We start from the raw sequence: 26,778 nt of genomic DNA on the forward strand, positions 1-26,778 counted from the left end.
TGGGCAGCCTGTCAAGCTGCCCATGCCGGCACCTGCGGCGACGTGAGGCCCGCCGGGAAGGATCTAACCACCTCCTCTTCCTCGCCCATCTTCCCTGTGGTCAGAACAGCCCGGAGTACGTGGCCGCCGTGTCCAGGTGCCACCAGCGCTCGGCTGAGAGCATCGTCTTCGGGGCCATCCAGAACGGGGGTCTCTACATCAAGCTAGGCCAAGGCCTGTGTGCCTTCAACCACCTCCTGCCCAAGGAGTACATCAACACGCTGCGCTCCTTGGAGGACCAGGCGCTCAGGCGGGGATACTCGGAGGTGAGTGGGGCAGGCAGGGGCCGCTTATGATACGCCCGGGGGACGGAGGGACGGGGAAGGCCTGGTCAAGGGGGACAACGAATTACGTGTCTCAGGGTTGGCAGGATTCGACCAGAGAAATATTTTATGCGTTGACCCCCAGATGTGCTTTCTCTGTTTCTATCAGAATAGAATAGAATAGAAGATTAGAATAGAATAGAAGATTAGAATAGAAGATTAGAATAGAATAGAATAGAATAGAATAGAATAGAATAGAAAATAGAATAGAAAATAGAATAGAAAATAGAATAGAAAATAGAATAGAAGATTAGAATAGAATAGAAGATTAGAATAGAATAGAATAGAGAATAGAATAGAATAGAAGAATAGAATAGAAAATAGAATAGAATAGAAGATTAGAATAGAATAGAATAGAAGATTAGAATAGAATACAATAGAATAGAATAGAAGATTAGAATAGAATAGAAAATAGAATAGAAAATAGAATAGAATAGAAAATAGAATAGAACAGAACAGAATAGAAAATATAGAATAGAATGAAGAATAGGATAGGATGTGATAGAATTCTTGATTGGCCAAGTGTGATTGGACACACAAGGAATTTGTCTTGGTGTAAATACTCTTAGTGTACATAAAGAAAAGGTACATTTGTTAAGAATCAAGAATCAGTCAGGTGGGAGGGAATGGGTGATAAGGAGTGGTGAGAAGATTAACAGTAATAATAGTGTACACTTTGTAAATAGTTGAGCAGTGCTAATTGTACAGGGATCAGGTGTGATTCTGCCTAGCTTCACCTGCTGCTTCCTGTCTGTTAGGAAGCTTATGATCCACTTACAAGTGTGTTCAGGTACTGCTAGTTGGTTTAATTTACTTAGAAGAGTATCTGGAATGATGGCATTGAATGCTGAACTGAAGTCTACAAAGAGGAGCCTTGCGTAGGTATTTGGAGATTCAAGGTGTTGTAGGATGTAATGCAGAGCCATGTTAACAGCATCATCTGTCTACCTATTTGCTCGGTATGTAAACTGCACGGGATCTAACAGCGGATCCCTGATGGTTTTCAGGTGGGACAGCACAAGCCTTCCAAAGGTTTTCATAACTACAGATGTTAGAGCAACTGGTCTGTAGTCATTCAGTTCCTTGATGGAAGATTTCTTCAGCACTGGGATGATGGTAGAACGTTTGAAGCAGGAAGGAACATAGCGCATCTCTAGGGATCTACTGAAGGTTCGGGTGAAGACGGGGGCCAATTGGTCAGCACAGACTTTTAAGCAAGAAGAAGTTATCTTGTCTGGCCCTGGTGCCTTTTCCTGGCTTCTGTCTGTGAAATAGATCTTCCACTTCTTTTTCTGGGATCACCAGAGGTTGTGAACCCAATGGGTTGGGTCCAGTTGGAGGAGGCTTGGCTGTTGTTGGTGTGTTTGAGATGTGAGTTGTGGAGATAGGTGGCTGAAGTTTCCTTTCAAACCTGCAGTCAAACACATTCAGGCCGTCTGCTAGTTGCTGGTTTCCTTCTGCCTGGGAAGGAGGTTTGCTGAAGCCAGTGAGGTTTTTCAGAGTTTTCCACACGTTTGCTGGTTTATTTGTTGAGAATGGATTCTTTAACTTTTCAGAGTAGCTTCTTTTTGCTGCTCTGCTCTCTCTCCTGTTAATATATTTCTGGCCTTCTTATATAGCATTCTGTCACCTTTTCTGTAGGCTTCCTCTTTGGAACGACGTAGCTGCTTAAGTTCTGTTGCTAAGTGAGACACGCGTTAAGCGAGTTTAACCTCCATTTTGCCACCTTTCTTACCATCGTTGCTAAGGGAATCACCACGGTTTTCCAGTTAGTAACACCGTTGTTAAGCGAATCTGGCTTCCCCGTCGACTTAGCTTGTCAGAAGGTCGCAAAAGGGGGCCACGTTGACCCCTGGGGACACAGCAACGGTCGTAAGTATGAATCAGTTGCCAAAAGCGTCTTGATTTTTCATCATGTGATCCTGGAGAGGCTGCAAAAATTGTAACTCTGACAAACAGTCCTAACTCGCATTTTTCAGTGCCATTGTCATTTTGAACAGTCAACTACCTGTAGAATGATTTACTTAACAACTACGGCAAGGAAAGTTGCAAAATGAAGCAAAACTTCAGTCATTGTCACCCTTAGCAAGTGATATCTTTTTGCTCAATTGCGGTTGTTAGTTGGACTACCTGTAGCCCCCTGGTAGGGCTTCCGCCATCACTTTGCACACTTGCTAAGCGAGTGGCCACAACATAAGCCTCGAAATAGAAACGTTCCTTAGCTTCATTTGTTGAGAAAGCTACAGTGTGATGACCCAAAGGGGCATGACACAAAAATAACCAAGTCACAAAAATAGTAAAAAAATCCCTTGAATGCCTCCAACTTGGCCCCAATGTCCAATGATCCTCGGCAGGATATCAAACTCTTAAAGAAAACAGTTTACGGAGGGAGTAAGTGCCGTCCGCACCCAAAGTAAAGCTAATTCGAAATAAAAAACCCAACACAAACCACACTGAAGGAATTACTACGGCAGGCAAGGATGATGAATTGCAGACTTCTACCAGATAACTGCAGCAACCACAGTCGGGAGGAAGCCAAAACACAGATAAGCTCCGACAATAATGCACGCTTTGCTTCCAGTGACTTTGCTGTGCACAGTTTGTCCTTTTAGCCAGTTCTCACAGCTGCAGCCCATAAAGGGGATCAGGGCCCTTTCCTCCCCATAGACCACGCCACTCATGTTTCTCCCTTATCCGCTCCTCCCTGCATGCCCTAGGATGAAGAGGGGATGGGCCTGGGTCTTCCTCTGACTGCCCAGCCGGCCTGTGCCCTCCCCCAGTTTCCTCCACAACCACTGGAGCCACACTCCCACTCTCTGTGGGCTGTTCCACCTCTCCCTTGGAGTCAGACTCCAACAAGGGCATGACATACAGTTTTGTTAGAAGTTAAGTGTATTGCAATATTGCACAGCCAAACCTGAGGAATCGCGCACCAAAATCCTTAAGTTCTACTCCCCCCCGCCCCCACCGTCCCTTATGTCAGCGTTCCACCAAACCTATACTCCACCCAATAACTCTGAGACGGACATCTCTGAAAAGTTACTTTTTATTTGGATAGTAAACTGGCACAACTGGGGAATCCCGGATCTGAGAGTTTCAGGCTTCCTTACAATAAGTAAAAAACTACAAAATCCATTCCCTGCACCTGTCATCACCTCACATGCCCCAATCTCCAACCGTCCCAACTCGAGACTTCCCCTCACTTAGGTGCAACACAACCTGACCTTGAATCAGAAAAAGAATGTTATTATGTCTAACTAGATATACTCCAATGAATTCCCCCCTCCTCCCACTTTCCCCGGCTCAGATGGGGCAGCATCTGATCTCAATATGGCTTCCAAAACTGACACCTTCCTGCCCGCCCCAGTTTAACCAATCAAGTCATTTTTCATAGCAGTTAGTCCCTCCTCCTTCCAGCTGAATGATCTTGAGGCAGCACCTCGAGATGGTACAACCTTTACTTTCGATTTCCCAAGCGACTCCCATCCCACCGTTCACGTCAGTCTCTCACTGCATAAGAGCGGAGCACAGCAGGCCTTAAATGACACCTCACGCTGGTCATAGGTTGAGGGCTACCTGTAGCTCCGCCTTCTTTTCCCCTTCTTTCCTGACCGGGGGTGTGTGGGTGGGGTTTGGCTGACAGACGCCTCCCCTTCGTCCACGGCCCTTGCTGACTCCCCCTCTCTTCTGGCCCTTCCTGGCGGCAGGTGGACGATCTCTTCCTGGAGGACTTCAGCGCCAGGGCGGACCAGCTCTTCCTGGAGTTTGACTACCAGCCCATTGCGGCGGCCAGTTTGGCCCAGGTGCACCGAGCTCGGCTTCACGATGGCACCCCAGTGGCCGTAAAGGTACGTCGGGACGGTAGGGCAGGGCAGGTGAAGCCAGGATGTGCCCGCCTGAAATCCCAAAGGTGCTTTTTTTAAAATAATAATATTTTTTTTATAATAATAATAATAATTATTCAATATAGTTCTTGAAACGGACAAAGTTCTTGAAAACAAACAGGTCAAGATCCTGTCAAGATCCAGACAGACAGACATCTGTCCCACCACACACCTGACATTGTGGAAAAGAAAAAAAAAAACCTGGTTGACCCAAAGGTGCTTTTTTTGAAGAGGTAACAGGACTTTCTTGTTTCTTGGAAGACGTTTTGCTTCTCATCCCAGAAGCTTCTTCAGCTCTGACTGGATGGTGGGGAACGGAAGGATTGATGCTCCCTTGCGGACACAGCTGGTCATTTGCATCCTTTTAGAGGGTCGTTGAGGCCACTTGGAGGTTTTTCTGTGTTCTCGGGTCACCTGAGTGGTGCAAATGTGACTACAACTGAGTCCTTTCAGCAGTTCCAAGAAGGCTCCACATCCCCATTTGCACCACTCAGGTGACTCTGAGGACACAGGTAAACCTCCAAGTGGCCTCAACGACCCTCTAAAAGGATGCAAGTAACCAGCGGCGTCTGCAAGGAATATAAATCCTTCCCCACCATCCAGTCAGAGCTGAAGAAGCTTCTTGGATGAGAAGCAAAACGTCTTCAGAAAGTCCAGTTGTCTCTTGGGGGGGAGAAAAAGCACCTTTGGGACAACACCTGGATGACGGAGACCCTTCCCAGCATCCCTTGCTGCTGGTGATGTTGGGAGTTTTGCAGGGCTGCGGGTTGCCTTCCTCCTGTCCTCTCGGGTGGGGAAGGCAGTGCCAGTGCTCCGAGCTACAACTCTCCTCTGGGGCCGCCCCGATCTCTAGCGGGTCACCCTCTCCTGCCCCCTCCCCCCACCTGTGCAGGTGCAGTACATCGACCTGAGGGACCGATTTGACGGGGACATCCGCACCCTGGAGTTCCTTCTGTGGATCGTGGAGCAGATGCACCCCAGTTTTGGCTTCAGCTGGGTCTTACAGGTATCGTGTTTTGGGGAAGAGGGTTCCTTTATATTTTCAATATAAACATACATATTTTATGCATTACCTGGTTCAAATCTTTTTTAAGCCACAAAAACAGTAATGATACTTATAGGTATGTGTAATTCCAATCTTCCAGCTCCCATTGGGCTAATCTCTTTTCATAATCCATTTCTCACTTTCCCATCAATTCATCTAGACATAATAACGTTTCTTTGCGCCTTGTATTTATAGTCCCTAAATAAGACTATTTAATATTTTCTAAGAATTATTCGTAGTTCCACCTTAAGTTCAATAGTCCAAATGTGTAAGGTTAACAATAACGCTAAATATTGACAATATTTTATCAGTCCCAGGAGTGGTATCTCAAAATCCCACACAGTTTCTAGTCCTTCATTATTTTAAATTCATAATATACTTTTAACACACTATTAATATTAATAATACAGTTTAACAACCTAATCGTAGATTCCCATCTACTGTTTTGACTTATTTGGATTATATTATTAAATTAGACAAATTCCTTGTGTGTCCAATCACACTTGGCCAATAAAGAATTCTATTCTATTCTATTCTATTCTATTCCATTCCATTCCATTCCATTCTATTCTATTCTATTCTATTCTATTCTATTCTATTCTATTCCTATTCTTATTCTTATTCCTATTCCTATTCCTATTCCTATATTCTATTCCTATATTCTAATCCTATTTTTTTCTATTCTATTCCTATTCTTATTCCTATATTCTACTCTATTGTTAAATTACATTTTCTATTAATATGTGTACTAATATTTTCCCTGTATATATTATCCCATTTTATTGAAATATTTTCTCTGTATATATTATCCCATTTTTTTTCTGAAATATTTTATTGAAATGTTTTCTTTCTCCCTTTTTTAAATTCCATCTTTTTATTGATTTTTTTAAACTGAGGAGGGACTGAGGGTTAAGAGACCAAGGTTAAGCTGGGGTGTGTGTGTGTGTGTGTGTGTGTGAATGTGAATGGGTTTAAAAGGATCCCCTTTCGGTGTCTTTCTTGTTCCCTCTTTATTATTGTTATTAGAAAAATACTTTATTAAACATATTTACACAATTAAAATAGAACAATACATTCTGCTTGTTGCAATGTGAGCGAGGCAGTGTTCACTCAATTTGACATCTCTCAAGTTATACAGAATGCATAATCATTCACATTTGTTACATGGATATATAACACAGATTTCCATCCAATTGATATATTACAACCCTACACCTAATTGCAAGGAATATTATTAACTTCCATCATACCTTCTTACTTATCTTTCTTCCGTTCATTTCATGTCTACTTTCCAACTAACTGCGCCATAAATTCCAAATCTCATAGTATTCTGTCTCCTCTGACAACCTCTCCACCTCTGCGCATTCCAAAGTCTTCTTTATAATCATGAAGTCGGGGGGAATATTTTCCCCATTTCCAATTTTGGGTTTAAAAGGATCCCCTTTTAATGTCTTTCTTGCTCCCTCAAACGGCTTCCTGGGAGGTCCACGCTCCGTTTTAAGAAGAGTAGATTGGTGTTCTGACCTGGACCTCCTTAGAAAGCATAAAACAAAATCTTAATCCTGGCAAAAAAAACCCTCTTTTATTTCCACGGCTGTGAATTAACGTTCATGTCAGGATTCCAAGGGATGAAATCCATTTAAAAATGAAAGAGCAAAGTCCACCTACCATAATAATTTCTTTTATTTAGGAAAGCATCCAATTGGCAAAGTCTGTTGTCATTCCGGGTCTTACACAACCCAGAATTACACCACATAATATTGGAAGTTAGAAACAACCTCTAAAATTCCCCTATAGAAGTAAATTCTATAGGGGAATATACACATTCCCCTATAGAAGTAAATCAACATTTCCCAACCTCCAGTTCTCAGCAGGGTCAGCTTTTGTTCCCACGGGAAGGAGAACCACCTAGCCAAAACAACTCTCTCTATCTCCACTCCTCCCACCTTAGGAATATATATATAATAAGGCTAAATAAAATGGCTACGCCTTTGTTAAATTTCGGGCTTCACAGTGAAGTTCATTCACAGCCGGCCAGGCTTCCCAAACAGTCTTTCAGGGGGATGTTGAGAAATATCCACCTCATCGCGCTGGCATGCGGCCAGAGGACGAATTGCCAGACGCAGGGCAAGGCCAAATTTGACATGGAGACAAAGAGAACTTTGCAACCGAACCGGATGAAATAATTGCTTCCTGCAAAAGCTTACATCCCGTTCGCTCCTCTTTTTATGTTCCGTGGGAGGAGCCAGTCCTCTCCGAGGTGTGGTCGACCCCGCTTTCTCAATCGTTCTTCTCTTCTGGTAGCCCTGTGCATGCTCAGGCTAGGAACTGGTTCCAGAGGCTCCCCCGCCTCACCGCTGTCCGAACCTGAAGGCAGCCGCTGACTGCCAGCCTGCCCTGGCCCCACCTCTGCCTCTGATGCAGTGCCCTCCTCTGGATCTCCCTCAGCCTCCAGGCTCAGCCCAGGTTCCTCCCCAACCTCCTCACCGCTGTCCAACCCTGCTGCCAGCTCCATCAGCTGCTGGCAGGCCCCAACAAGTGGATCCTGGAAATCTTCCCTCCCACCCTGTACCCCTCCAGCAAAGATTGGACTCCGGGGGAAGCGGTCGAAGGGGGGGTGGGATCTCGGTGGACACGTTAAAGAGATTATGGGGAGAAGACCCCCAAGGCTTTGGAGGTGAAGTGAAGCCTCACTGGAACTGATATCCCCGTGTGATAAAAATCAACCATTCAGGACACATGGGAACAATATATAAAGAGCTTTTATGATGAAGGAATTCTGTCCTTGGGCGGGAAGACCTGGTTCCCATGAAGGCTGGGGTTTATATACAGGTTCAGAGATACAGTCTCTGCCCCTTTCTTGGGTTCACAGTCTATCCAAGCTACATGTTGTGACTCCGGGATTGGAATCTGCTCCGTTGGCAGATGTGAGCTCAAGCGAAGACGATTTGGCAGTGAAATTTGAGCCTGCATTGCTGAGTGATTCTGAGGGCAGCCAGGATGAGGAAGTGGACTCAGTTATGAGAGACGAACCAGATTCATTGGAGATGAATTCCCCCGAATCTCCCTCTCTGATTATACAGCAGCCGGGAACAGATAATCAGGAAAACGTGCGAGAGGTTTCAAGTGCGGAGGAGGAGGGCTTTGAGGGATCCTGGCTTGACGTGAGAAATAGACGGAGATTGAGACGTCAATCTCAATTGGGAAAGACGCGTCAAGCCAGTGATTAATGAGACTGACACGCCCTCTTTAGGGGGATAAAAGGAAACGGATCGGCTTGAGAAATTTGCCAGAAGCAAAGTGTCTTGTTAGAGCGAAAGTCTTGTGAAGATTCTCTGAGGCACTGTGATTTATGGGCACTTCAGGTTTGCCAAAGAGAGATCGGATTTACTGCTGAGGACTGGAAAAACTTCAGCAGCTATCTTGGTTGGGGTTTGTTTTTAGTTGCTTATAATTTTGGAACTTCAGAATTGTGATTGCTCACCTGTGGATTCAGGTGAGGCATAACAGCTACATATCCAGCTACGCAACACCGCTGTTATTATTGTAGCATAACATCTGTTTCCTTGTCCTGTTTTTCTCTTGGTGAATACCTAGTTTTCTCTAGTACTTTTCCGTTAACACCACCCACAATTTCATCTCTTGGAAACCCCCGTTCTCATGGCTTCTTCTTCCGGTTTAGAACACCTGGGTTTGTTTTGTCTTAATACAATGGATCGGGTGTCCAACCGTGACAACTTGAAGCCTGGCGGACTTCAACTCCCAGAATTCCCCAGCCAGCTGGCTGGGGAATTCTGGGAGTTGAAGTCCGCCAGGCTTCAAGTTGCCAAGGTTGGACAGCCCTGCAAGAGATCAATTATCAGTTCTGTTTAGGTCAGGATGCCCCCAAATCTTCTCATGTATAATTATTGCCAAAAATATTACATTTCCACGTTCTAGCCCCAAAGTTGACATTTCTAAAGAACGTAACAAACCTATTTTGATAGTTCTATCGTAGTCCAGTATTATTCCAGTTATCGTTGCATAGGTCCGAAACCGGATAAATCTATGGCGTTGCTTAGGTTCCTCAATTTCGCAGGTGTCATCCTTAACACGTCCTCCTTACATAATCACACCCTGATTCATCCTGCCGCCCTGAGTGCGCACACCACATTTCTCCCGGAGTTGCTCGCGCGCTGCAGACCGGCATGCCCCTTTGCCAAAGGAATCCTAGGCTCCTAAAGCTGGAAGGGACTTTGGAGGTCCTCTAGCCCAACCCCTTGGCAGAGTAGCCCCTCTCCTCGCTGCCCTCCAAACCCCAAGCCCATTGGGCTGCCGGAAGTCTGCCCTACAAGCCCAGGATTCTTAGTGGTTTGCAAAATGCGCCGGAAACTTGAGGTGCTGCCTCTGTGCCTTGCTTAGGGGGGGTCTCTGGGGGAGGGGTGGGCGTTTACCCAGCATGCTTGGCACCCTAAGTCCTCCTCGCCTGGTGCCAGGCTGACCTGCCACTCCCCGCGTTTTCCTCCTTCCAGGACCTGAAGGGGACCCTGGCCCAGGAACTGGACTTTGAGATCGAAGGCCACAACGGGGAGCGTTGCGCCCAGGAGCTGAAGCACTTTCGATTCGTGGTGGTGCCTCGCGTGCACTGGGACAAAAGCAGCAAGGTGGGTAGGGCTCTGACCCTCTTCCGACCGAGGCTTCCCAAAAGCACGAAGCCGACTCCTCGCCAAAATTCCTTCGGGGAAACTCTTCCAGGTTTAGCTTGGGGGGAGCAATACAGCAGCTTGGAAACCGACAGTGCATTCCATCAATGTTTTCAAAGATAGTCACTGGGTGACTGAAGTTTCCGCCGCGCAAAACTGGAGAGCCCGATGGATGACTCTGGGCTAGGGAGGTGTCCCATTGGAGAATATAAGTTACGATACACCCGGGGGGGGGAGGGAAAACCAGGGTCAAGGGTGACAATGAATGATGGGTCTCGGAGTCGGCTACACCCAGGCAGTGCTGGCATGTTTACTCCTAATAAATCTTCTTTAAGCTTTGAAAATCCAGCTGGAGGCTCACGATTTCAATGGGGGGGGAACTACCAGAGCCTGGACATCCAGCCGACTCTGAGGCCCATCATTCATTGTCACCCTTGACCCTGGTTTTCCTCCCCTACCTCCTGGGTGTGTCCTAAATCATATTCTCCAACGAGACACCTCCACAGCCCAGAGTTATCCATCACGCTCTCCAACGGCGGCAGGAACGTCGATCACCTAGTTACTTACTATCTTTGAAAACATTTACGGGATGCACTTTGGGTTTCCAAACGGCCCCCCTGCTCCCCCCGCTTTCTGCTGGCAACCCTAAAAAGACCATAGGGCCATTTTGATGACTTGACACTTTCCCGCTTTCTGGACTGGATCCTTTCCTTCCGGAACTCCTCGATTGGCCCTGCTGGATTTACCGCCCGGCAGCCTTGGGGCTCAAGAGGCTCCTGGAGGAGGGTGCGCTTTGCTCTGGGACTTTGCCAGAAATGTGGGAAACGCGTTTGGTGAAATTTGGAGTGACGAAGGGGCGGTTTGAACCCGGCCACCTGCCTGTGGGATCTCCGTGCCGGCTCATCCCGGATGCTAAGCAAGCGGCCATTAAGGAGAGGACTGCTTGCGTTCCATACGGCTGTGAGGTTTGCTTTGCCGTTTGGGGCTCTGGGGCCGCGTTGGCCGAGGTGGTGCCCAGTTGCAGTAACGGAAACTCTGGTGTGCGCTGGTGCGCAGGCCCTTTTTTGCCTCACCTCCTCTCCTTCCCTCCCTGGGCTTAGCGGGTCCTGACCGCCGACTTCTACGAGGCCTGCAAGATCAACGACCTGGAGGGGCTGCGGAGGCAAGGCCTGAGCCCCAAGGACGTGAGTCGCCAGGGGAACCCGCGTGGGGTGGGGGGAGCGTCATGTGTCCTGACTGCCCCGGGGAGGCTGGTTGGGTAGGTCGGGGGGTCATCGGCTCGGATGGGTCCTGCTTGTGGCACTTCTCTCCTGCCTGACCCTGATGAGGTGGCCTAGTTGGGTCGTGAAACGCCTGCAAGGAGACCACCAAGCTCAGAGAGCACCAGGGACCCCGCAGGCCTCCTCTTCTTCCTCTTCTTCCTCTTCTTCCTCCTCTTCCTCCTCCTCTTCCTCTTCTTCCTCCTCCTCTTCCTCTTCCTCCTCCTCCTCTTCCTCCTCCTCTTCCTCTTCCTCCTCCTTCCTCCTTCTCTTCCCTCATCCTCTTCTTCCTCTTCCTCCTTCTCTTCCTCTCCTTCTTCTTTCCTCTTCCTCCTTCTCCTTCCTCCTTTTCCTCCTTCTCTTCCTCTTCTTCCTTCTCCTCTTCCTCTTCTTCCTCCTCTTCCTCTTCCTTCTCTTCCTCTTCCTCCTTCCTCCTTCTCTTCCTCTTCCTCTTCTTTCTCTTCCTCCTCTCTCTTCTTCTTCCTCTTCTTCCTCCTTCTCTTCCTCCTCTTCCTTCTTCTCTTCTTCCTCCCCTCTTCCTCTTCCTTCTTCCTCCTCTTCCTCCTTCTCTTCCTTCTTCCTCCTTCTCTTCTTCCTCCTCTTCCTCCTTCCTCTTCCTCCTTCTCCTTCTCCTCTTCCTCCTCCTCTTCCTCCTTCCTCTTCTTCCTCCTTCTCTTCCTCTTCCTCCTCCTCCTCCTTCTCTTCTCTCCTCCTCTTCCTCCTCTCCACACTCCCACCCTCTTCTAGGACTGACGATGTCCCCTAGTTGGGTCCTGAAACGCCTGCCAGGAAACCACCGGGCTCCGGGAGCCCCTGGGAAGCCCCCAGCTGGCCAAGGGAGGAGGAGGCTCCTCCTGCCCTCTCCCCTTCCTGAGACCCTTTTCTCCCTCCAGCCAGCAGAGAAACTGATCAAGATGTTTGCCGAGCAGATCTTCTTCACCGGATTCATCCACGCGGATCCCCACCCGGGAAACGGTAGGAGGCACAGCCGGGAACCCAGGACTGATTGATTTTAGTTCACCTATTATGCCGTGACATCCGGGGACTTGCAGTATATACTGACACTGCTAGCTCAATACCTTTCCTATGTAACTGTGTGGTCAGGCTTAGTTTTGGGGGGAGGAAAATAAAGGGGGGGGGGAATTCTGCCTCAGCCTCCCAGCATCCATCGGTATCCATCCGGGTAGCGTCCTGTCAGTGTGTGAGAGAGTGGAGGGCTGTTTGGAAACTGAAACAGTATTTGCTGTGTGAGCAAGGAGGAGACAGCAAGGAGCCTGGGCGTGGCTTAGCTCAATTGTTCTGGACTAAAGCTGCTTGGAGCTGTGAAACTGCAACTCCTCTGCTTGTGTTTTGCATTTGGAAGAGATTTCTTTTCAGGTGGGGAAGGGGAAATAATAATAATAATAATAATAATAATAATAATAATAATAATACAGGATATACTCTAAATGCTCAGAGGGTCATTTGTAAAAATCCTTTCTTAGTGAGCCCCTAGAAGCCAAGAGGAACCTACGGGCCACATTTCAAGTTTGTAGGCCTTACGGGGTCTGGAGATTTTGTGATGATGCGTGAGGGGCATTTCGCTTTTATAGAGAGAGATTTCACTTAGATTTTTAAAAAAATCACAATAAAATGTGAGTGCTGTAAAGATCTGTATTCAGGTATCAATGTCCATCGAAGTGCAGTATCGTTTATATGAAAAAAAATATATCAGATCCTGGACTGGTAGATTCCTTCAGCCTACAACCAGCCACAATGTGATCTACAGTTGATGTGGGATCCCCACAGTCGCTCCCAGGAGGGGCTGAGCCTGTACCCCATTTATATTTTGAGCCAAGGAAACGAAGCACCGAAGGCTCCGTGGAAAGCCGTGGCCTTCATCAGTGGGGGCCCTGAGACCGAGGGGAGCTGGGGGGGAGGGTGATCCAGTTGGGGGATGGGCTCCGCTGGCAGGAACCTCACTGGGTTGGAGTGTCGGATCTGGGGACTCCCTGGGAGGAGAAAGGCTTGTGCGAACTGGGCCAGGCTGAGGTCAGGGACTCCCCGTCCAATCAAGAGGAATCTTTCTAGCTCAGGGTTGAACTGTGAGGTCCTTGGTGCTCTCTGAGCTGAGCGGTAATGAATAGGGATAGGATAGGATAGGATGAGGATAGGATGAGGATAGGACAGGAATGGGTTAAGGATAGGATGAGGACTTAGGATAAGGATAGGATAGGATAAGAATAAGATAATAATGGGTTAAGGATAGGATGAGGATCGGATAGAATAAGACTTAGGATAAGGATAGGATAGGATAAGAATAGGACAATAATGGGTTAAGGATAGGATGAGGATCGGATAGAATAAGACTTAGGATAAGGATAGGATAGGATAAGAATAGGACAATAATGGGTTAAGGATAGGATGAGGATCGGATAGAATAAGACTTAGGATAAGGATAGGATAGGATAAGAATAGGACAATAATGGGTTAAGGATAGGATGAGGATCGGATAGAATAAGACTTAGGATAAGGATAGGATAGGATAAGAATAGGACAATAATGGGTTAAGGATAGGATGAGGATCGGATAGAATAAGACTTAGGATAAGGATAGGATAGGATAAGAATAGGACAATAATGGGTTAAGGATAGGATGAGGATCGGATAGAATAAGACTTAGGATAAGGATAGGATAGGATAAGAATAGGACAATAATGGGTTAAGGATAGGATGAGGATCGGATAGAATAAGACTTAGGATAAGGATAGGATAGGATAAGAATAGGACAATAATGGGTTAAGGATAGGATGAGGATCGGATAGAATAGGACTTAGGATAAGGATAGGATAGGATAAGAATAGGACAATAATGGGTTAAGGATAGGATGAGGATCGGATAGAATAGGACTTAGGATAAGGATAGGATAGGATAAGAATAGGACAATAATGGGTTAAGGATAGGATGAGGATCGGATAGAATAGGACTTAGGATAAGGATAGGATAGGATAAGAATAGGACAATAATGGGTTAAGGATAGGATGAGGATCGGATAGAATAAGACTTAGGATAAGGATAGGATAGGATAAGAATAGGACAATAATGGGTTAAGGATAGGATGAGGATCGGATAGAATAAGACTTAGGATAAGGATAGGATAGGATAAGAATAGGACAATAATGGGTTAAGGATAGGATGAGGATCGGATAGAATAGGACTTGGGATAAGGATAGGATAGGATAAGAATAGGACAATAATGGGTTAAGGATAGGATGAGGATCGGATAGAATAGGACTTAGGATAAGGATAGGATAGGATAAGAATAGGACAATAATGGGTTAAGGATAGGATGAGGATCGGATAGAATAGGACTTAGGATAAGGATAGGATAGGATAAGAATAGGACAATAATGGGTTAAGGATAGGATGAGGATCGGATAGAATAAGACTTAGGATAAGGATAGGATAGGATAAGAATAGGACAATAATGGGTTAAGGATAGGATGAGGATCGGATAGAATAAGACTTAGGATAAGGATAGGATAGGATAAGAATAGGACAATAATGGGTTAAGGATAGGATGAGGATCGGATAGAATAGGACTTAGGATAAGGATAGGATAGGATAAGAATAGGACAATAATGGGTTAAGGATAGGATGAGGATCGGATAGAATAGGACTTAGGATAAGGATAGGATAGGATAAGAATAGGACAATAATGGGTTAAGGATAGGATGAGGATCGGATAGAATAGGACTTAGGATAAGGATAGGATAGGATAAGAATAGGACAATAATGGGTTAAGGATAGGATGAGGATCGGATAGAATAAGACTTAGGATAAGGATAGGATAGGATAGAGAATAGGACAATAATGGGTTAAGGATAGGATGAGGATCGGATAGAATAAGACTTAGGATAAGGATAGGATAGGATAAGAATAGGACAATAATGGGTTAAGGATAGGATGAGGATCGGATAGAATAGGACTTAGGATAAGGATAGGATAGGATAAGAATAGGACAATAATGGGTTAAGGATAGGATGAGGATCGGATAGAATAGGACTTAGGATAAGGATAGGATAGGATAAGAATAGGACAATAATGGGTTAAGGATAGGATGAGGATCGGATAGAATAGGACTTAGGATAAGGATAGGATAGGATAAGAATAGGACAATAATGGGTTAAGGATAGGATGAGGATCGGATAGAATAGGACTTAGGATAAGGATAGGATAGGATAAGAATAGGACAATAATGGGTTAAGGATAGGATGAGGATCGGATAGAATAAGACTTAGGATAAGGATAGGATGGGATAAGAATAGGACAATAATGGGTTACGGATAGGATGAGGATCGGATAGAATAAGACTTAGGATAAGGATAGGATAGGAAAAGAATAGGACAATAATGGGTTAAGGATAGGATGAGGATCGGATTTGGAAGCTATGGGCCTGGTAACTCCCCCAGCCTGATCAAGGTCTGTAGTTGAGAAACCTCATGAAAGACTCTTTGCCGGGACTTTGCTGGAGAGGAAATTCACTTTGACCTGAATAAAAGGGGTTTTATCGGGACGAGGAGTCGGCTTCATGATCTTGGGGAGCCTCGATCAGAACTCAGCCCCCTGCCAGTGAAAACGGAGCCTAGGAGGATCCGCGGGTGGCCCTCCCAAGCTCTCTTTTCGCTGGCAGACCCACCGCAGGAGTTTGCAGGAGACAATTATAGTTCGTTTCATTAGTGTGAAGATTTGTCCGTGACTCTCCGAGACTCCTTGCCAAGTGTTGTCCGCTCCAGCGTGGCGCTTGGAAGCTTATCGGCCTGGCAACTCTCTCCAGCCTGATAAGGGCCTGTGGGTGTAAATTCCCTCTCAAAAGACTCTTTGCCGGGACTTTGCTGGACGTGAATGAGAGGAGTGTCACATTAGCCTAATCAAAAGGGGGTTTTATTGGGACGAGGAGTTTGCCCTGGGTGATTTGGGGAAACCTCGGTCAGAACATCCAGGACACTTCCGGGGGGTGGGGGGAAGGTTTGCAGGGGGCGTGGAGGAGATACTTCCGCTCCAGGTAGCTGTGCAGTTGGGCTGCTCTCACCCGCGTCCCCGTCCTTCTCTTGCAGTGCTGGTGCAGAAGGGCCCAGATGGCAAAGCCCAGCTGGTTCTCCTGGATCACGGCCTCTACGAGGTCCTTCACGAGAAGTAAGGATCCGGGGGGAGCGCGGGGGGAGGGGGGTTTCTCCGGCGGGAGGATCCCCTTGTGGGGTACAAGCACTCCCCAAGTAGCGAGCTCTCGTTCAGGGACCAGCAGCCACAGGTCGTCCTCAACTTAACAACCGCTCCTTTAGTGACCGAAGTTACAACGGCACGGGGGGAAAAAAAGCGAGTTACGGCCGTTTTTTCCTCCCTCCACCTAACATCCCTACGGTCAGACTTTTGGCAACTTACTCATTGTTCTGCTTCTTAATATAAGGCAGACGGAATAAGTTCACAAAGCATCCACACAAAGTCTTTTTTTTATTTATTTTTTTTATATATAATTTTTTTTTATTTTTTATTTTTTAATAACAAGCATAAGCATACATAACAAAAAAAACATAAGAATATCCTTCTTCATAAATTTACAAACAGGGCATCGATTGGTTTACCACTTTTTTTGTGCATCCATTTCCTAGTCACTAGTATAATTATATTACATAATAGCTCATATTATCAATCAATAATTGTATAACCTAATATAATCACTAAAAAAAATCATTTATAATTTTGTTAATTCATATTTTAACGAGATAACTATAGTTTGCTTAATTTATTTTGCAATAAATCATAAGATCATACCAAATCTACCTTGATAATGTTTTATAAAGATAATATCAAGAAAAAAAAAATTTTTTTTATGCTAAATCTGAATATTCTATCATTATGTTTTATTATCTAACCATTGATAAACCACACAAAGTCTTTTTACTGGTTCATCGGGCATCCTCACATAACTCATGGTTATGATGAGATTCTTCCGGCTGTCCAATTCTCTACATAGCTGCACTTTATGGTGTAAAAAAATGGTAATTTCTCATCCCGATAATGATAGAGGAAAGGGTGGGGCACCCGCATCCTGCTGGGGTCCAGGCAAGAGTGAAGGAACCTCCCCCTACCCAACCAAGGGTCATTTCAGTGACCAATCAGGCTTACAGATGTGGCCACATGATATGGACTACATTTCCCAGGATGCCTTAACTACGTTTACCGTGATGCATTCCCTTCAGGGGACAGCTCCCAATTCCTAACTAACTATACCAATTCCCATTAACTATAACTGGCTGGAGAGCACACTCCTGTTTAATGACGGTCGCAGTGTGCCCAGGGTCACGCGATCTGCTTTTGGCAACCTTCTGATGAACGATGTCCATGGGGAAACCAGATTCACTTAACGACAAGTGGCTCGGAAAATGGGGCAAAATCTCGCTTAAAAAAAAAAAATGCCAGAAAATGCTGGGCTCCGCTGTGGCTGTAAATCGAGGACTAGCTGTAACTTAACCTGCCCGCCAGGATGCTCGACATCCACCTGGCACTGGCGATTTCCTGCCAGCTTCCCCAATGACTTGGGCTGTTGGAGGAAGTTGTGGAGGATGTGGCAACACAGGGCTGCCATCGCTAAGGAATGTGATCTCATGAGGTCCCGCTATAAGGGGTCACCAACCTCTTGGACCTCAGGGACCACCAAACTCATAATTTTAAATCCCGCGGACCAGAGACCCTGGGAAAATATCCCGCCCCCAAAAAAAGTTTTCAGGAAAATCCCCCACCCCATTTTCCTACTGATCGATCGTTCTTTATGTGGGATCACAGGATGTTGTCTCCAGCTCAGGGGGAGAAAGAGAGAGAGAGAGGGAGAAACTTTTGGCTTCATGCAAGGAAAGCAGCAGAAGCCGCAGAAGTCTTTCTTTCTCTCCTCCAAACTCCGCCAGAAATGAGTCTTTGCCGGCGCAGCCTCTTGGAGCAGGCGGCCTTGCAGGGTCCCAAAGACTCATTTCTGGCGGAGTTTGGGGGAGAGAAAGAAAGACTTTGGCTGCTTTCTCGCGTGCAGCCAAAAGCAGAAGAAGAAAGAAGCGGAAAGAAGCAGCCCAGTGGCCAGGCCAGATGCGTGGAGCGCATGGGGCAAGTTCCCCTCCCCTCCCTCTTTCGTGTTGTCTGCAATGCAAGCGACACAAGTCTTGTGTTCCCGCGGGCCGTGTGGGTGGCGCAGCCTTGTTCCCTCCCAGCCTGGATTAATTGGTTTTGGGGAGGGGACACATTTCTCTGCGGACCAGTAAAATTTTCTCACAGATCACCAGTGGTCCCCGGCCCGCTAGTTGCCGACCCCTGGCTTAGTGGGCCTTCTATTCCCAGGGGCCGTCAAAACTCGAGGACTCCCTCCTGGGACCCCTGAGGCTCTGCAGCTGCATTGCCCTCTTTGCCCTCGCCCGCTGACAGCTCCTCTTTGCCCTCCCCTCCCCTCCCTCCTCCCCCAGGAACCGAGAAGCTCTCTGCAAGCTCTGGCGTGCCATTATCCTGCGGGATGACGCCTCCATGCAGCTGCACGCCCAGCAGCTGGGTGTAAAAGGTGAGTAAGGACGCGGCTGCGGTTGGTTGAGTAACAGGAGTTGGCTGGATCCACGCAGTGCGTTGCACCAGCCGGGCCCCTTGAGGACTTAAGATCAAGCCGCATTGGTTTGTTTGCACCTCCCGAGAAATCTCACGGCCCAGGAGGGGAAAGTCTCCCATTTTTGGGGGGAGGTGGGAATCGGGAGGGGGTGCAAGCAGTCTCCCTTCTGAATGGGCTGCCCTGCTTTCAGCTCTTCAAGGAGACGATTCGGAGCTCAGGGTTGTAGGGAGGGATCCTTGGGGCTCTCTGAGTCTGGTGGCTTTCTTGCAGGCGTTTCACGACCCGACTAGGGAACATCATCAGGGCTAGAAGGGAAGGGGTGTGTGGAGAGGAGGAGGAGGAGGACTGTGGGGTCCTTTTGGCTCTTTGAGCTTGGTAGTTTCCTTGCTGATGATCCAACTAGGGAACCTCATTGCTGCTATAAGGGAGTGGGGTTTGTGGAGGAGGAGGAGGAGGAAAGAGAGGAGGAGGTGGAAGGAGGAGGAGAGGAGGAGGAAGAAGGAGAGGAGGAAGAGGAAGAAGGAGGAGGAGGAAGGAGGAGGAGAGGAGGAGGAAGAAGGAGAGGAGGAAGAGGAAGAAGGAGGAGGAGGAAGGAGAGGAGGAGAGGAGGAGGAAGAAGGGAGGAGGAGGAGGAAGAAGGAGAGAAGGAGGAAGGGGAGGAGGAGGAGGAGGGAGGGAGGAGGAGGAAGAGGGGAGGAAGAATAGAGAGAGGAGGAGGAGGAGGAGGAGGAAGGAGAGGAGGAGGAGAAGGACTGGGCGGGGGGAGGGGTGTCTTTGCTGGTCTCTTGAGTTTGGTTCTTTCCTTGCAGACGTTGCATGACCCAACTAGATAACATTATCAATACTAGTAAGGAATGGGGCTTGTTCTCGAGGGAGGGAGGGACACTGATGACGTTACCTTGTTGGGTCATGAAACGTCTGCAAGAAAACCCCCCAAGCTCAGAGGGCCCCAAGGGCCCTTGCAATTCATTTCCGATTGCCCCTCATTTCATTTTCTGGCGTGTGTGTGTGGGGGGATTTCCTCCATTCCTGACTGCCCCTCCCCTTTCCCTCCCCAGCCCAGGATTACTTGCTCTTCTGCGAGATCCTGCTGCAGCGGCCCATCAACATGGCGGAGCTGGCGCTCTCCAACGTGATGACCCGGGAGGAGGAGGCCTACATGCGCGACATGGCCAAGCACCACTTCGACTGCATCATGCGGGTGCTGAGGGACCTGCCCCGCTCCATGCTCCTCGTCTTCCGGAACATCAACACCGTCCGGGGAATCAACGTGGCGCTGGGGGTGCCCGTGGACCGCTACTACATCATGGCCAGAAGGTGGGAGCCAGAAGCCGTTGCCTAGAGGCGGAGCTCTCGCCACACAATCAGGAGGCTGTGAGTTCGATCCTAGGCAGAGGCTAATATTTGGAATGGACGCTCCTGCTCGAGGGAGGGAGGGTTGGACTAGATGACCTCGAAAAGGTCCCTTCCAATTCGGTTATTCTATGTTTGGGGCTGGAAGACGGGTGGACTTCAACTCCCAGAATTCCCCAGCCAGCTCTTTATTTATTTATTGTTTTCGCTTTGCTGAAGTCAAGATACGTTATGCCTACCACACAAACTGTAACTATAAGTCCAATCGGGGCAAGAGGAAGTCATTAGTCCGGCAGGAATTCCCGACGTAAAGAAACGGCCATAGTTCAACGCAGTTGGGAACATGACAGGAACGCAGATAACCCCAGTCAACACAAGATGAACCCGTGTTTGTCCCCAGCAGATGCTGCACTCAGCTTGTATCTCTTTTCAAGTTTCTTCCCAGCTCTGGCTAATGAAGGGAATCAGGGCCCTTTCCTCCCCCGTAAGCCACCCAACCCATGTTGCTCCCTTCTCCGTTCCTCCCTGTGTGCGCCCTCAGATGAAGAGAGGGTAGGAGGGTGGTCTTCCTCTGAACTCCTCTCTCTCCCTTGTTCTCCCTCTCCCCTGCTCTTCCCTGCCGGACTTTGCCCTTCCCCAAGTTTCCTCCACAGCCGACGGAGCCACACTCCCGCTCCCGGTCAGGTGCTCGTCTTCAGACTCCGAGCGGGAGGGGGAAGGGGTGGGCAGGAGGACAACTTTATTTGAAAGCTTCCTTGTGTAAGGATCTGCCTCTCCTCCTAACCCAGGAAAGGGGAGACTCGTGAAACGGGGGCCTTTGAAAAGGACCCTTGAAAGGCCCTGAGCAGAAGGCGCTCAAGGCAGGGTCTGAATCCCCTCAGGCCAGACAAGGAGACTGAAGGCAGAGGAGACCCCCCCCCTCCCTCCGGCCGGGTGCGGATCCAGCCAGTCCACCGGGGTGGAGATGTTGCCGTGCCCGCGTTTCCCTTCCTCGAGTTAGGAGGAGAGGCAGATCCGTACGCCTCGGCTATTAGCAGATGCCGCGTCAACCCTTTTCCTCTCTGGGTGAAGCGACGCCTGGGACGTGGTGCAGGGCTCTCCAACCTCGGCCCCTTGAAGACTTGTGCGCTTCCTTTCCCAGAATCCCCCTCCCCAGCCAGCCGGCGGCCATGCATCCGCATGGAGGGCTCTGCCACGGCACCACGGGCGAGCCAGGGTTCAACTCTGCTCCTATTTCGACGGGAAGAAGGGACTACTACTACTATTACTACCCCTAGCAGGAGTTATACGCAAATAGTTCAGTCAGTATCGGAAGGGACCCGGGAGGTCGTCTAGTCCAGCCCCCTTCTCAGGCAGGATCCCCTCTACCGTTCCAGACAAGCGACCGTCCGGTCTCTTCTTAAAAACCACCCGTGATGGAGCCGCCCCAACTCCGGGTGGCACCCACATTATGGGCGTAGGGGAGGCAGGAAGCCAGCCGGGGTCAGGGAGGAGGGTCTCTGTGCTTCCGGGGTCGCGTAGCCACGCCCCCCTCGTGCCAACCACACCCACCCACCCGTCCGTCCGTCCGTCTGTCTCTCCCTCCCCAGTGCGGTGAAATGCTGGAGTCGCACGGTCAGCCAGAGATCCGGAGCCTTGGCCAACTTCTTCCTCTTCCGTTGGATCCGGGCGTTTTGGGACGGCCTCGTGTTCGAGTTCACTCTCAGGTAAGGGTCCAAACTCAGCTGGGCCTCGACTTAACGACCCCAACGGAGCCCGTTCAAGTGTCACCCGATGCTGACAGTCGTAAAGCGAGTCGCCGAATCGGCGGGCGTGACTTTGCCATGGGTTTTTTTTTTTCCCCGCAGCCATTAAAGGGACCCCCCCCGTGGCTGGCTGGGGATCGCGATGAGGTGTGTGTCCAAACGTGGCCCCTTTAAGAAGGGTGGACTTCAACTCCCAGAATTCCCCAGCCAGGCTTAAAGGGGCCACGTTGGGATACCGTTGCTCTAAAGTCAGCCCAAAACAATCAGATGGGCGGCTTATAAGTTTAATGGATCAAAATAAAATTAAATAAAAAAATGAGGATATTTGTGCCATGGGACCAAGCTGGGGGGTGGGGAGAAAAATTAGGCCTTCAGCACAGTGAGTCTTCAACTTATGACCGGAATGGAGCCTAAATGAAACAGGGGTCAAGTGAGTTTGGCCCCGTGTTATGGGCTTTCTGGCCACTGTTGTTAAGTGAATCGCAGTTTTCGTCACACAGTCGTTAAGTGAATCTGGCCTCCCCCAGGGACGCTGCCACTGTCATCAATCAATACGGCCTGAATTCTGATCCGTGGGTGTGTGAGACGATCAGAACGGCCGTTAAGTGTGTGTGGGGGGGGAAAAACGGTCCTTAAAAGTCACTTTTTACACTTGCTGAGCGCCTGGATTCTGATCGCGGGACGATTACGATGGCCAGAATAGCCTGACAAGGGGTCAGTTGAGTCACTTTTCCCAGCGACGACGTAACTTTGAACCAAGGCAAACGGTTCGTAAGTCGCGAGCTGCTCCTCCTGGGTCGCAGGGCGTTTTTCCCTGCCCGTCGTAACACCGGATAGACCCTAAGCAAGCGGTCGTAAGTCGCGAGCTGCTCCTCCTGGGTTGCAGGGCGTTTTTCCCTGCCCGTCATAACACCGGATAGACCCTAAGCAAACGGTCGTAAGTCGCAAGCTACTCCTGGGTCGCAGGGCGTTTTTCCCTGCCCGTCGTAACACCGGATAGACCCTAAGCAAACGGTCGTAAGTTGCGAGCTGCTCCTCCTGGGTCGCAGGGCGTTTTTCCCTCCCCGTCGTAACACCGGATAGACCCTAAGCAAACGGTCGTAACTCGCGAGCTGCTCCTCCTGGGTCGCAGGGCCTTTTTCTCGGCCCATCGTAACACCGGATAGACCCTGAGCAAGCGGTCGTAAATCGAGGACTAACTGTCCTTCTGCATCTCCCGCTTGGGCGGGAGGGGGGGTTGGACTGGATGACCTACAAGGTCCCTTCCAACTATTATCTGTTATGTGCCCCAACGGGAGCGACGGCCCTGCCCTCTAACCTCCCCTACGGTCCGTGGCCCCTTCAGCGAAGCCCCCCACCCACCCCGACGCTCTCGTCTTGTGTGTGTGTCCCCCTACCCAGGTTCCAGGTCACCTCCACGAAGCTGACCAGCTCCCTCCTTCGATTCCTGGTTTACGTCGGCTTCCTGAAGCCCAGCCAAGAACCGGACGGCATCTACGAGCTCCTGCAGGCCTGAGTCGGAAGGTGCCCAGCTGGGGGGGGGGGGGCATCGTCCTGCATGCAGATGACGGGCGTTGCAAACCGAGGACGTCTGGTGGGGGAAGCCCCCTCCTCTCTTATTTTCCTGGAGCGGAGCCTGGTCGGGCCGTTTGGATCCCTTCGGAAAAAACTTTTGACTTTGGGGGGACTGGAAGGTCAAAATAATCCGACGGACGAAGCCGGAAAATGGCGCTGCCCTTAAAAGAATTGGAGGGTGGTGGGTGGGTTTGTCTCTCTTCACCCAAATCTGTGGGGAGGGGGCCACACCCCACCCACCCACCCGCCATTTTGCTCTGCCCTTCAAGCAGGGGTCTCCAACCTGGGGCTACTTTGAGCCTGGAGGACTACAACTCCCAGCATTCCACAGCTAGCATGTAGGATACGGTGTAGATCAGGGTCTGCAACGGGTTGAAGCCTGAGGATTAATCCCAGATTCCCAGCCAGCAAAGCTGGCTGGGAATTCTGGGAGTTGAAGTCCTCCAGGCTTCAAGTAGCCCCGGTTGCAGACCCCTGCTTTAAAGTTTAGGTGGGAGATATTTTGGGGGGCTGTGGGGGCCCTTCCAATAACTAGAAGGAGATAAACCATGTTGCCCCCCCCCTCAACTATATGGGGGGGGTGGGGGTGGGCCTAGCCAGGGGTCCCGAGTCCCGCAGGACCAGCAAAATTTCCCTCTTGTAGCCGGATTTTCAAAAGAAGGAGGAAAAAAAGAAAGAAAGAAAAAGGCTCACAGCGCCTCCTTTTCCGGCTGCCCTGCGACCACCAATAAAAGGGGGAATATTTACAGCTCGGGGCCCAACGGGGGTCTCTCCTTGCGGGCGTTTCGTGACCCAAGTAGGCGACAGCGTCAGGGCCAGGAGGAACAGGGCGTGCAGGGCTTTTTATCGGGGGGGCTGGGCCTACTCTGGGCTGGGGGGTTTTTGCGGGCGTTTCGTGACCCAAGTAGGTGACGTCAGGGCTGGGAAGGAGGGGGTTGCAGAGAGGAAGGAAGGGAGGGAGGGAGGAAGGGAGGAAAGAGAGGAAAGGGAAGGAAGAAAGAAGGGAAGGGAGAGAGGAAGAAAGGAAGGAAGGGGAATGAAAGAAGAAAGAAGAAGAGAGGGGAAGGGGGAAGGAAGAAGGGGAGGGGAGGAGAAAGAAGGAAGGAAGAAAGGAAGGGGGAATGAAGGAAGAAAGAAGGGAAGGAGGGACAGGAAGGAAGGAAGAAGGGAAGGAGGGAGGGAGGAAAAGGGAAGGGGAATGAAGGAAGAAGAAGAGAAGGGAAGGAGGGAGGGAGGAAGGAAGGATGGAAGAAGAGAAGGGAAGGAGGGAAGAAGAAGAGAGGGTGGGGGAAGGAAGAAAGAAGGAGGGAAGGAGGGAGGAGGAAGGACTGTGGGTGCTCTCTGAGCATGTTGGTTCCCTTGCAGACCTTTCATGACCCAACTAGGTAGCCTCATCAGTGAGGTTTGCAGAGAGGAAGGACGGAAGGGGGGAGGAGGAGGAAGAAGAGAGGAGGAGGAGGAGGAGGACTGTTGGGGTCTCTCTGGGCTTGGTAGTTTCCTTGCAGGCCTCTCATGACCCAACCTGGTAGCCTCATCAGTGCTTAAGAGGGAGGGGTTTGCAGGGAGGAGGAGAAATGTGGGGTCCTCTGAACTGGAATGTTTTTCTTGCAGACGTTTCATGACCCATCAGTGCTAGGAAGGAGGAGGAGGAGGCCTGTGGGGGTCCTTGGGGCTCTCTTGAGCTTGGTGGTCTACTTACAGACGTTTCATGATCCAACTAGGTCACGTTGCCAGAGCTACTGAGGAGTGGCGTTTGCACTTTCTAGCCCTGCTGATGTTCACCTAATTTGGGGGGACGATGAAACGCCTGGAAAAAAAAAACAGGCTCCTCCTCCTCCTCCTCCCTGCAAACCCAGTTATTCCCTTCTAGAACTGATGATGTTCCCTAGTTGGGTTAGGAAACGTCTGCTGGGAAACAACCAGGCTCAGAGAGCCCCAGAGACCCCCTTAACGCCCTAAAACTCTTTCGCCACTGCGTCATTGAATGGGTTTTGGCACAAAGGAGGTCACCCAAAGCATATCCTGCCCCACCCTGAGGTCCCCCTGCCCTCCCCTGCCCAGAGCAGCTGCCCTTCCCCGACGGATCCTGCAATATTGCCCCCCCAAAACCCTAACCCCCCCCCCGTTGCCCCAGTTTATTGGACAGGCTTCGAAGGTGCCAATCGTGAGAAGAAAAAGAGAAGACTTAAGACCCATCGCCTGCACGCACACACACACACACACACACACACACACACACCCAAAAAGCGTGCCAGGCGCTGGCGGCCTCCTTGTTCTACTTGCATCCGTTTCTCTTGGCGCCTGGCGGAACTTTCTGGAAAGAAGGGCCTGCCACGCCCACGCTTGGAGACACCAGACACACCCACCCACCCCGCCCTCCGTGCGCCAACAGCCCCCTTGAAAGGGGTCCCAACGGTCCTTCCGGGTGGTACCTCGATAGGATAAGTGGAGTTAATTCAACCTTGGGCCCTTTAGACCGGGGACTCAACTCCCAGAATTCCCAGCCCGCACCGGTGCGGGCTGGGGAATTCTGGGAGTTGGAGTCCCCCGGTCTTAAAGGGCCCAAGGTTGGATGCCTCTCTCTGCCTTAGAGGTGATTGACTATGATCCCCGCCTTGGGGCATCCCTGGGAAGCTGCCCCTTGGCCTACTAAAGCGCTATTGGCTGTGTAACCTGGGTGCTCGGATCTTACTCCTTGAGCCCGAGTGGGCTACTCAGCCCCACGCAACTGGCCGCCCGTCCCCGGGTCCAAAATGAGGACCGCTCCATTCTGGGGTGGAAGGGAACATTTATCTCTGGAAATTTGTCCCCAAAACATGCTTTTTTTTTTTCTTTTCGCACCCCACAAAATAAAGGCAACTGGACTCTTTTATTTTAATACCTTGAAGAGGTTTCGCTTCTCGTCCCAGGAGCTTCTTCCATTCTGGAGGAATCTAGAACGAAGGTTAAAATTCCCAGCCATTCACTCAGAAGCGAGGAAGCTTCTTGGGACGGGAAGCGAAACCTCTTAGAGGAGAAACCAAGCCAGTCCAGTTTTGATTTTGGGGATGTGGAGGGGGGGGAGGAAAGCCCCTTTGGGACCGAATCGAGGTGGTTTCCTTCCCCCCTGTGGAACTGCAGCCCTTTTCCCCCCCTCGAGGGCAGATTTAGGTCTGGGAGTTGGGGAGGGGGTCCCAGTTCATCCCCTCCCCCTCCCCAATGTTCACGGGGGTCCCCCCAGCACTTGGCCTCGCCCCACAAAGAGCACTTTGGTCGA

General features: G+C 49.6%; 1 protein-coding gene across 2 annotated transcripts in view; it reads left to right on the top strand.

The window, feature by feature from the left end:
• Positions 1 to 24,270, top strand: part of ADCK5 (aarF domain containing kinase 5) — a 33,348-nt gene extending 9,078 nt beyond the window's left edge. Inside the window, exons 5-15 of one of the 2 annotated variants that reach the window (XM_087931867.1) lie at positions 105 to 305; positions 4,070 to 4,210; positions 5,139 to 5,252; positions 9,803 to 9,934; positions 11,074 to 11,157; positions 12,126 to 12,207; positions 16,328 to 16,406; positions 18,716 to 18,807; positions 19,908 to 20,166; positions 21,792 to 21,908; positions 23,349 to 24,270. In XM_087931867.1, the coding sequence (XP_087787993.1) occupies positions 105 to 305; positions 4,070 to 4,210; positions 5,139 to 5,252; positions 9,803 to 9,934; positions 11,074 to 11,157; positions 12,126 to 12,207; positions 16,328 to 16,406; positions 18,716 to 18,807; positions 19,908 to 20,166; positions 21,792 to 21,908; positions 23,349 to 23,463 (1,416 nt within the window). In that variant the 3' untranslated portion in view covers positions 23,464 to 24,270. The remainder of the gene's footprint in view (positions 1 to 104; positions 306 to 4,069; positions 4,211 to 5,138; positions 5,253 to 9,802; positions 9,935 to 11,073; positions 11,158 to 12,125; positions 12,208 to 16,327; positions 16,407 to 18,715; positions 18,808 to 19,907; positions 20,167 to 21,791; positions 21,909 to 23,348) is intronic. The other variant, XM_087931868.1, reaches the window with a different exon arrangement.
• The last annotated feature ends 2,508 nt before the right edge of the window (positions 24,271 to 26,778 follow it).

The sequence above is a fragment of the Pseudonaja textilis genome, chromosome 3, assembly GCF_049901715.1.
Source record: "Pseudonaja textilis isolate UNSWEBS1 chromosome 3, rPseTex1.2, whole genome shotgun sequence".
NCBI classification, from domain to species: domain Eukaryota; kingdom Metazoa; phylum Chordata; class Lepidosauria; order Squamata; family Elapidae; genus Pseudonaja; species Pseudonaja textilis.